This window comes from Tupaia chinensis, unplaced genomic scaffold (assembly GCF_000334495.1).
Source record: "Tupaia chinensis unplaced genomic scaffold, TupChi_1.0 Scaffold000311_2, whole genome shotgun sequence".
NCBI lineage: Eukaryota > Metazoa > Chordata > Mammalia > Scandentia > Tupaiidae > Tupaia > Tupaia belangeri.
In genome coordinates this window covers 8,549,438-8,560,580 of record NW_006159803.1, presented here as the reverse complement: position 1 = coordinate 8,560,580, position 11,143 = coordinate 8,549,438, and the positions used below count along the sequence as shown (strand labels likewise).

Here is an 11,143-nt window from a genome sequence, read left to right as displayed (position 1 = left end):
AGACCAGTGGTGGTTTGGCATCATCCCATACGGTTCTGTAGCCTGCAAGATTTTCTTTTCTTTTTTTTTTAAAAGAAATTTTTGCTATAGGGCACATACGCTCACCAGAGAAATGACAGACAAAAAGTGAGAGATCACCCCCCTCAGAGGATTGACCATGTCACAATCCCTTCTCCTCCATTCTCTTCTTGGGATTTTGGGCACGCACATGTGCCCGGCTTGAATCTTAAGCCACTGGGTCCGGGACTTGAACCAGGTCAACTATGTGGGGATCTAGCAACGTAACCACTACGTCATCTACGGTCCCACCTGTAGGATTTTCTATTGCAAACAATTGCAGACACAAAAGTCCAGAGAGGGTTGCTGTACAGCTCTGCTTAGTCACATCCTGCTCCTCGTCCCCAGATCAGTGGTGTCACGGGATCCGTGTTTATCCTTCCCGTGTGGTTTGGACGGCGATGAGCCTCCCCAGCCATCTGAGAGCTAGTATTTCATTTGGGCCTCACAATAGTCCCACAAGAGAGGCAGGGCGGGAGTGAGTACTGTCCTGGCTTTTTCTTTTCTTTTTTTTTTTTTTAAAGGTTTTTGCCATAGGGCGTGTGCACTGGCCAGACAGAGAGAGAGACAGAAAGACATCCCCCTCCAGGGGGGATGGTCACACTGCAATCCCTTCTCCTCCATTCTCCTCTTGGGATCTTGGGCACGCACGCACACACGCTTGGCGTGAGTTTAAGCCACTGGGTCCGGGACATGAACCGCGGTCGACTATGTGGGAGTCCAGCGACATAGCCATTACGCTGACTGCTGGTCCCTGTCCTGGCTTTTTCTTTTCTATCCTTTTCTCTTTTTTTAATCATAGAGAGTACCTCTGCATGAATGGAGGAAAGATAGACAGAGAAGCACCCTGGACAGGGTCTCATCACACCAGGATCCCCCTCCCCAGCCCTCTAGCTCCTCAGAAACCTGGGCGCCTGGTGCATTTTTAAAGCCAACCCAGGGATTCAAACCCACAGTCGGCTATGTGACCTCCAGCCTCGCAGGGCACTCAAGCTATCACTGAGTCATAGCGGCTGCACAGATTTCCTTTCCTTGTTCCTAAATGTTTTTGCTGTAGAGTGCATGTGCTCAGCAGAGAGAGAGACCAGAGACTGACAGAGAAAGGGAAAGTGAGAAATCACCCACCGGGGGCAATTCTCCTTCTCCTCCATTCTCCCCCCAGGATTTTGAGCACTCACGTGCATGGGCCCGTTGTGATTTTTAAGTCACCAGATCCGAGACCCAAGCCATGGTCAGCTATGTGGCAGCCAGCATCTTTGTCACTGTCACCTGCTGGCCCCCCATGTCACTTGTTATATAAAGGTGCTGAATCAGAGTCTAAGTGCCAGCCTGCGGTCACATAGCAGGGTCATCCCTGAATGGTGGAACCACGGAGGCCTGGGTGGCTGGACTCCCAGCTCTCTGCAGTCTTCTATGTCATCCTGCCTCAGACTGGGGAAGTGGACCTGAGGCCGCTGCCCTCCTCCCCATGAATGCAAGTCCTCCTGGACCAGCAGCTGCACCTTCCAACAGGGCTGCCCTCCCCAGTGAAGTCAGACATTAGGTGGGAACAGTTCACTAGCTTGCAATGAGATGGCCTTAGGTGAATAAGAAGCCTCACGTGCGAGATGTGGCCTAACCAAAAGAAAGGACTAAACAGAGGAGTGGAGAGAGATGATTTAAACACAGGTTTAGGAGCTAGCAGATGGCAAAATGGTTGTTTCGCTGAACTCCCACATAGTTGACCACGGTTCAAGTCCTAGAGTCGGAGGCTTAAAACTCATATCGGGCATGTGTGCATGCATGCCCAAAATTCCAAGAGGAGAATGGAGGAGAAGGGATTGTGGCATGGCCATCCTCTCTGGGGGGAGTTTCTCACTTTCCGTCTCTCTGCCTCTCTGGCAAGCACATGCGCTCTATAGCAAAAATCTCTCTTAAGAAAGAAAGAAAGAAAATAACACAAGTTTAGAGTCAGACAGGCCTGAGTTCAAATCTTGGTCCCACCAGTCCCTGGCTCTGTGATTTAGGGCAAGCTCCTCAACCTCTCTCTATCTCTGTTTCCTCCTTTGAAAAATGAGAGTGAGGATCCTCCCGTGTTGCCTCGAGGGTTACATGTGACGAAGTATGGGCAGTGCTTTGTACATGCCCTAACATAAAGTGCCCCAAAGCAAATCAGCTAACCAGCCCCCAGCAACACCGACAGAGGGCCGTGCGAGCCCACAGTGGGGCCTCGGAAGCCCTGTCTCTCCCCCTCCCAGATGCTTACAACCCAAAGGGAGCTGGTCTTCAGACTGTTAGGATGGATTTTAGAAAGCCCAGCTGCAGTACTTAACCGTTAGGCCAGGAGGCCAATAACTGTCTGAGGGGCACCCAGGTGGCCTCACTAGCGGGCCGTCTCAGAGAGAGGCTATTCTCAGCCTCTGGACTCCTGCCCGTCTGTCCACACCTGCATTGGTGAGAGGCTGTGAAAATTAACACAGGGCCTGGATTGACACCAGCCAGGAAGGGTAGTGTGGGGTGCCTTGTACCGGACAGCACCCAATTCCCAGGCCCCACCCAGGTTCCCTCACGTGCCACACCCTCCAGAGACCTTCCACCACGTCCCTGCATTCAAGTCAGAAGTGGCCCTTTTCCTTTCTCACCTGAGCAGTCATCAGTCTTGGTGGCTTGGGAGTTGGCCGGGGGCCTATGGGAGGTTGGCTGCTCGCCAAGACAAAGCAGCCAGGAGAGTTGCTCTAGAACCAAGCGCCGCAGCCAGGCGGGCACGGGCTGCTGCAGGTCTTGCTTGTGCACCAGCCGCACGATGAGGATGGTCTCGGCCAAGCTGATCACCAGCAGAGCCATGCACACCACGAAGTAGACACCTGCGTGCCGCGGCAGGGGTGGAGAACAACACACAGGAGGTGAGAGGGGGCCAGTTCCTCTTGGGGATGAGCTCATCCCCAGGAGGTCTTACCGATGAGGGGAGTGCCGATGGCAGTGGCTGGCAGCGTGTCGGACACGATGATCAGGAAGACCGAGTAGCCCAGGAGGAGGGTGATCTTGAAGGAGACCCTCTCGCCGCTGTCCGGGGGCAGGTAGAAGCCCACGATGTCCATGACCATGAGGAAGATACTGGGCAGCAGCAGGCTGACGGCATAGAACAGGGGCCGCCGGCGGATGACCACCTGGGCCGGGAGAGGAGCAGCTGGGAAGCTGGGCAGGTCTGTAACTAGAGGCACCCCTCACCCCATCCCAGAGCCCTTCTTGCTTCATGGAGCTTCCAGCCAGGGAGGCTCAGAGAAGGAAAGGAGCAGACCCCATCTCCTGCCTCGGAACCCAGGCTGGGACTGTGCGGGGTAAGTAAGAGGCAATTCCGTTGAGCATTTCCACTACTTTGTTGTTACAGGAGAGCACGTGGCCCTGGAGTTGGGAGAGGGTCTAGTGGTTTGGATCCCCATTACTGTGTCTGCCCCCACTCACATAGAACTTCATTTCTGCATAGTGGTTGCTGCTTTCGATGCTGAACTCCCGGAACTGGGTCAGCACCCCCAGCAGCTCCCACTCGCCCTGGTTCATGAAGACGCTCTTGTCAAACTTCACCTTTTCTGGCAAACGCCACAGGGAGATGTTGATGTCCTGGACTGAGAGGGAAGAAATGAAGCCAGCTTTGGAATGTAGTGCTGGAGCCAGCCAGGCCCCATGCTGGTGGAACTCGGGGAGGGCACAACCACAGGGTTCTGCTGAGACGCTTGACCTCGAGCCTCGGGTCTAGACATGAGCCTCAGTGGCCTCAGCCCATGAGACAAGATGATCTGTTGTACTCCTCACACACAGCGCAGGAAGACTTGAACGAAAACACTCAACGCACTGCACAGAACCACACCATCCGTTAACCATTCGCACAGAACCAAACGCAACACGTGCACCATGTGCATGCACGCGCATGCACACACACACACACACACGTTAACACCTTTATAGGTTTCCCAGGTAGAATTACCCATTTGGAGAATAAACAGAAGTCAACATTCTTCCCCCTTGCCTTGATGGAAGTGGGAACTCAGCTGTCTTTAAAGGTGAGCAAAACCCTCCCTTACAGAGCAGCTCCCATTCGCTGTGTCGTGCTAGAGAAGTATGTGCCAGAAAAGAAAATGTCTGAGACCTACCACTGAGGAAGAAGAATCAAGTAGCAGTACAGAGCTGTGTGGACAACATACAGTAGACCCTGGACAACCTGAGGGTCAAGGGCACCGAGTCCCCACCCAGTGGGAAATTCATGTCTAACTTTTGACTGCCCCCCAAACTTAACTACTAATGGCCTGCTGTTGACTGCAAGCCTTACTGATAACGCAAACCAACAGTTAACACTTATTTTCTATATTCGATGCGTCGTATGTTGTATTTTCACAATACAGCCAGAGAAAAACAGTTATTAAGGCGATCGGAATGCTGCGTGAGGCTGGGGTGGATTGTGGGGTTAAGGCCCATTGGGAGTGCTGTCTCTCTGACTCATGGGAGAAATAAATAAGAGAACTTTAAAGAAGAAAGAAGTGTGAGCAGAGGTGCTACCAGGCTTAGGTGTGGTTGCGGGTTGGGAGAATGCAGGGTGGGGGATAGAAGGGACGGTAACCCAGGAGAGGAAGCTGCCTGGAACAGAGGCGCCTAGAGAGGACGGCGACAGGGCCGAGCAGAGCTCAGGGGCGTGTGAGCGGAGCTGACAGGCGGCCGTGGGCAGGGTCAGGTCAGGGGCTAAGGGAAGCCATTGACTTTGACGTCACAGGAGCAGATCTGCATTTTCATGATATCGCCATGTGAAGAGCCCACATTGAAGGGGAACAGAATGAAAGCGACACCAGGGAGGAGGCGAACGCCAAAACCTGGGCCGGCCACGAGGGTGGCTTAGATGGAGGGTGAGGAAGCATGGGTGGATCTGAGATATTTGGTGCCAGATCCTGACCTGTCATGTCGGAGGAGACCCATCCCTTACTGAGTGTCTTGCGATCAGTTCACACGGTTGCATTAATTTTTTACAACAGAGAGAGGTAGCGAGGGTGACAAGATTGGACCCATTTAGAGGAAGAAGGGGCAGAAGGTCGATGACACTAAGAAAATAAAGGGGGCAGTCGGTGGGTAAGAGGAATCGCATCCTCAGGGGTCGTCCCTGCTGTGTCCCTGGGGCTCCACCCTCCACCCCGCCCTCTCCCCACGTGCAGACTCACTGGTGTGCAGCCAGCTGGTGAAGGTCAGCGAGCAGTTCTGTACATCGAAGGGGAAGTTGTAGATGTCCAGGCTGCAGGCGGTCACCACCTGGAGGGGCTTGTAGTTCTGAACCTCGCCATGATGCCGAACATACACATACGGGATATTCGGAGACTTCCCCACGTCCACACTGGCCAGGGAAGAGGGTTCATTCAGCCTGGGAGCTCAAGAGGCCAGCTGAGCCCTGGGAGTCTGAAGATCTCTGAGCAACTCAGTAGAGAAGGCATTCCGGGAGGAGGCGGGGGCAGGACAGGCCTCTGTTCCCCATCTCTAGACATCCTTGGAAATGATCATCATTATCTCCAAAATAAAAAGGAACTAGAGAAATTGTGGCTGTGGGAAGCCAGGACAGTCCTGCAAGACCTCGTCCCACTTCTCTTGGAGGATCCCAGCCTTGGCAGCCCTCCTCTGGCATGCAGCGGGCTGAGCCAGAGTCCTGAGCCTGCTCTCTGTGGGATCAGGCTGAGAAGGCTACTTAATCACTCAAACAGAGATTCAACCAGAAACTGGGATTTCCCAGACCCCTCTGGCCTGAGCTGTGCAAGGAATTTGGAGGAGGAATCCGAGGTCAACTGCCCCCCCTTGGGAAAACGTCCGTGGCACCCTCTGGAGTTGGACAAGGCAGTGGATACTGGGTGGACAGCAAGTGGTCCCACCTGTCACCTTCCCCTTTCCATCTATCTTCCCCACCCTTGAGTCCAGAAGCCCAGTCAGTGGAGCCTGAAGGAACCTGAAGAATAGGGAGATGTGTTGGCTGGGGCCAAATAGGACCATGGTGGCTGCTGGGAATAAAAGCTGGGGGGACCTTCTTTGTACTGAGGGTGCATCTGACTCATGTTCCGAATCTCCCCTGTGATCAGGAGCGGTGGCCACCATTGGTGTCCCATTCCTTTCAGTAATATTACTTTCCCTCTTACAAGTGCAGCTGGGGCCAGCCAGTGGCATTGCAGTTAGGATGGCAGGGTCCCATCCAGCATGGCCAACTGCACTGTTCGGGTCTGAAACCAGCATCTTGGAAAACATGCTGGGCCCATGTGCATGCCCAGAACCCCAAGAGGAGAATGGAGGAGAGAGGATTACAACAAAGCCATCCCCGCCGGAGTGCGCTTGCTCACTTTCCCTCTCTCTGTCTCTCTCCAGCAAGCACATGAACCCTAAAGCCAATTTTTTAAAAGGGGGGGGGGAGTGCAGCTGTCTCACATTAAGCTATTTTAACTCAATGGAATTCACGATGGCAGCCTTAGGACTAAGAGTCACCAAGTTGTAACCTTGACCCAGAAAAAGAAAACGTTTTTAAAAGGAAAGGAAAAGAAAGACAGGGAAGTCTGGGCTGAAGCCAACACCACCTACAGTCTGCAAACCCAGGTGGGCATCTCAGAGGCAATGGCGGCAATCCTGTCTCCCAGCCCCCCCGAATTCTCCAGCCCTTAATTCACCCGGCCATTCGGCATCAGACAACAGTACTCACAACTCGTTGATGAGAATGTCGGGGACCCAGATGCTGTCCGTGGGGATGGACAACTTGGTGATGTTGTCAAAGTCCTTGGGGTTCCACTGGAGAAACTCGTCAGTCCAGTACTAGAGGAAAGCAGCGATAGTGACAGAAGGCGGGGATCGTCTGTGACGCAGGAACGTGGCACCCTCAGTGCCCAGGCTACCGCGGGCATCGTGGGAAATCTGGGTGTCGGTAGCACCCAATCACTTGGCAGTAACTGAAGGTGCCCCTGCACCTGCACCGGTGTTCTCCCTCAACTAACAGATGCAGCCTCGCGCAGCGAAGACTTCTGTCATCCTAACATCGCCAGTCCCCTGTCCACCAACTGCGGGATCGTGGGTATGTAATGCCTTTCTGGTCTGCGTGTGTCCCTCTGCTCAGGGGGATAATAACACTCACTCGTAGGCCAGAGATGAGTATTGTTCAGTTTTGATCAGGGCAGTCCCTGCTCTCATGCCAGAATGGCCAGTCCGTGTCATCCCCTTGCTTAAGCGTCGCCATTGCCCTTAGGAAAAAGTTAAACCTGATGGCCAACCAAGGTCCCCCTCTGCCTCTCTGGCCTCACTTTCTGGCCATGCCTTTCTGTGAATGCCGGGTCCCAGCCAGGTAGGAGGGAACGGTACGGAAATCTCCACATCTCTGCATACCTGCTCCTTGTGTGCTGCAGGCCCTGCCTCCTTTACTAAGGTCAGTCTCTGCTCTTTCTTCCAGGGGTAGCCACAGATCTGCCGCGCCCTTGTCCAGGGCACCTTCCAAGACCGCCATGCCCAGGCCAGTAGTATGTATTGCCTTTGTGCTTCTGCAGCTAGTATCCTGCCCTTGCCTCCTTGGGGTGGCCATCTGGTGGCATTTCAGAGCTTTGTCTCCATGTCATGGCTTCCACTGGTTTGTGAGCTCACTGTGGGTGGAGCCCACCTATGTCTCTAATCCAGTCCCTTGTCACAGTCGCTGGTACACAGCAGACTGACACGCCCTGCCTGCTCGCTACAAGCACTGGAGCAGACAAGGGACCCCAGAGGTCCAGAGGTGAGACCTAGGCCAGGTGACCCGGGGCAACGTTCCTGTCTGGGTCCCTTCCCTGGAGGCAGGGTGTGCTCTGTATTGAAGGATGCCTCTGCGGGGCACAAACAGCAGTATCGTATCTCAGGAATCCAGATCTGGCTTCCTCCACATGCTCCCTGCCCCAGGAGCCAGCGGTGGTGGCAGTGAGCCATGAGCAGTGAGGAGGGGTCTAATGGAGACCCCCATAGGCCAGGTGTACCCCCAAAGCCCCTTTGGGACTTGACCCCTGTGAGTCATCCTCATCCTCCTGTCCCCTCTCTTCAGCTACCTCCATCTCCCCTTCTGCTCAGACCCTAGGGCTGCCAGAGCAGGGTTTCGGCCTCCCGTCTCTAACCACCTGGAAGCCAGAACTCCTGCCAGGGCCTCAGAGATGGCCACACACCAGGCCTGACCCATGCTCATCAGGACCTGGAAGAGTGGGGAAGCAGCCAAGTACGTGAATGCTACCTGGATGCAGTCACCCTGTTCAACTGCCCAGGTTGGTGGTCCAATTTGTCTTAGTAGAAGACAAATAGAAGAACTTTCTAGCAATTAGAGCTGTTGGGAAGTGAAGGGGCTGCCTTGCGAGTTCCCAGGCACTGGACGTATTCCTTCAGCAGACACAGGATAAGCACTGGGGTGGGATGCCGGGAGGACCTCAGCCCCAAGGGGCTGGAGCATTCTCCTTCCCTGAGCCTTTAGATTCTCCCATCCCCAGTCCCGAGTCTCAGATCCCACACTCAGAGCAGCCCTGACCTTCTCCCTCACCTTCCCTCCCCAGGGCCACAGCCACTCGTGACTCCTCCAGGGAGAGGTCCTTACGGCGAGGACAAGCCCCATCCAGGGAATTGTGGTGGCTGAGGGGCTGGTCTGCTCCCCTGCCGGTACCAGATGTAGGTGGTCAGTACCTGGTTCTTCTCATCCTGGGGGAGAAGAGGGAACCTGTGGGTTGGGGGAAATCCTGCTCCATTGCACCTCTGTCCCCTTGAGGTTGAACGTGAAGAAAAGGGCCGGGGGAGTGGGGCTGGAGCTCCCAGCTAACCAGGAAGAAATGGTCTTTTAGTATAATACTCTTTTTTTTTTTTTTTTTTTGAGAGACAGATTTTTGCTATAGGGCATGTGCACTTGCTAGAGAGACAGAGAGACAGAGAGACAGAAAACAAGAAATCACCTGTGTGTGTGTGTGGGGGTGATGGCCACGCCACAATCCCCTTTCCTCCTCCTATCCAATTCCCACTTGCTCTTCGCAAAGCACCTCAGTAACCTCATCGTGGCTTTTCCAGGGATGGTCTAAGCACAGTGATTCCCCCACAGCAAGGTGGGTATGTTAACTGCGGTAGAGACGGCGACCAGATCCCATCCACCCTACCCTTGTGTCTCTGCAATCCCTTCATGTTTACCCCACACGATGTCTGACCTTTCCTGGGCAGTATTTCCTACTATAATTGGTGGAGAAATTGACTAATTGATCGCTTGGTTGACTCAACAACCATTTCATGACACCTGCCATGTACCAGGGAGCTTCGTGAGCACTAAGGGCACCGAGATGGGTCGGACGGTCCACACAACCCACATATGAGGTGGTCACTACTGTGCCATGTGTAGAGAGCCACGTGAGGAGGTGGCCATGGGCTGCAGTGGCCGTACAGCCAACAGGTGGCCTCAGCCCTCTAGTTTGGGCAGCTGTGCAGGTAGGACCACAATCTACCCTCAGCCATGGTGCCAGGCCAGTGCTGGGGGGTGCTTTGTGCATGCCCAGTGTGCTGCCCAGGGTGGGGACATCACTCGCTCACTGGCCTTCTCCCACCCACCAAGGTACGCCTCTGAGCAGGGTGTGTATACGGGAGTGGGGCTGAGTGCTCACCACGTTGAGTATGGCATAGACCATGACATCAATGGAGACGGTGGTTGGCTTCCTCCAGTCACGCACAGGCCGCACGCCCTTCTCGTAGTTGGCCAGAAGGTAGTCCGACAGCCTTATGAGCGCAGGTCTGCTGCTGTTCCGGGCCTGGGGGTCTCCCCTCCGCCTGGCTAAGGAAGGGAACAGTCTGAAGTGGACACCAGAGCCCCACGTCTTCCCCAGGTCCTCTTACTCTGATTTGTAAGTGCAATGAGTCTCATCGTCACCACCTGACAAAGTTCCCAGGTGCCCCGCAGACTAAGTTTCCTGTCACTGGTGCATTTTGCCCGCAGAGATTCCTGCCAAAATTTAGATGCATTGTCTCATAAGGGTGGGCTGAGCACTGGGCTACGTGAGAGAAGAGGGGGACACCAAACTGATGAGGGGGCATAGGCTAAGGGCTGAGAAGGGTGGGGAGAAGGTGGGCCTGTGGGCCCTGGGTGAGGGGGCGGGCAGCTACAGAGAAGCAGGCCAGGGGTGTGTGATACTGAATAGAGAGAGGATGCAAGAAACTGTGGTCCCAAGGGCAGTTTCTAAGCCAATGGTGTGTCATCCAAGGTCACATGCTGCCACCTGCACAGCTCCTTGTCTTCTTCTTGTCCCAGCCCATGACCAGCACAGAAAGGAAAGGTGAGCATCTGGTGGAAACCACATCCCCTCCCCCCTCTGCAAAAGCCACCCAAGAGGCCCCCTCTGTGCGCACACAAGCTCCAGGACAGGGTTTGCTGGGCTGCTCTACAGGGTCACCCCATGGGCAAACTTGAGAGGCTGGAATGAAGGTTGGGCAGGGGTGTGGAGAGAGGAGAAGCCAAGGTGCTCCCAGAGCAGGAGGCCTATGGGGACAAAACAGTGACAAGAAAGTCCAGCTGCTGGGCCCTAGTCCTATGCAACGGGGAGTTGACGGGCACCTCATTTTCCCCTCAGACACAGTGCAAGCCCTCCCCGAAGGGTGGCAGGAAATAGCAAAGTAAAAATGCAGACATGGGCAAGAGAGTGTGACCCAAAGGACGAGGATACAGGCAGCAGGAGGGCAGGACTGGCAGGGTAGGCCAGGGCCTTTCACACGCCGGGTGACAGTGGACCTCGCTTCTGCTTGTGCATCTTGTGCATCACACGTGCAACCTGTTCAGAAAGACCATCCCCAGCTCGCCCTGTCCAGAGCTCACCACCTCTTCCTGACACGCATCCACCTTCCCCCAGGAGGACAGACAAGAGCAGGGGCAACGGGGAGAGGCAAGAGACCATGTTTCCGTACATCCTTTGGGATAGCATTAGTTAGCACAGTCTTCATTTCAACCTTAGGACACCCTACAGGAGTAGCCATCAAGATAGCCCATTTTACAGAGAACGATCCTCAAGGCTCAGAGAGGTGAGCGCCGTGCCCTGTGAGTGTAGGAATGGAGATTCAAATCCAGATCCTTCTGTCTCTT

General features: G+C 54.5%; 1 protein-coding gene across 1 annotated transcript in view; it reads right to left on the bottom strand.

The window, feature by feature from the left end:
* HTR3A (5-hydroxytryptamine receptor 3A) overlaps positions 1 to 11,143 on the bottom strand; it is a 14,881-nt gene that overhangs the window by 2,690 nt on the left and 1,048 nt on the right. Inside the window, exons 2-8 of the mRNA XM_006151038.2 lie at positions 9,678 to 9,844; positions 8,680 to 8,736; positions 6,746 to 6,855; positions 5,238 to 5,407; positions 3,499 to 3,659; positions 2,993 to 3,203; positions 2,679 to 2,900 (exon numbers count right to left, since the gene is read on the bottom strand). Of these exons, the coding sequence (XP_006151100.1) occupies positions 2,679 to 2,900; positions 2,993 to 3,203; positions 3,499 to 3,659; positions 5,238 to 5,407; positions 6,746 to 6,855; positions 8,680 to 8,736; positions 9,678 to 9,844 (1,098 nt within the window). The remainder of the gene's footprint in view (positions 1 to 2,678; positions 2,901 to 2,992; positions 3,204 to 3,498; positions 3,660 to 5,237; positions 5,408 to 6,745; positions 6,856 to 8,679; positions 8,737 to 9,677; positions 9,845 to 11,143) is intronic.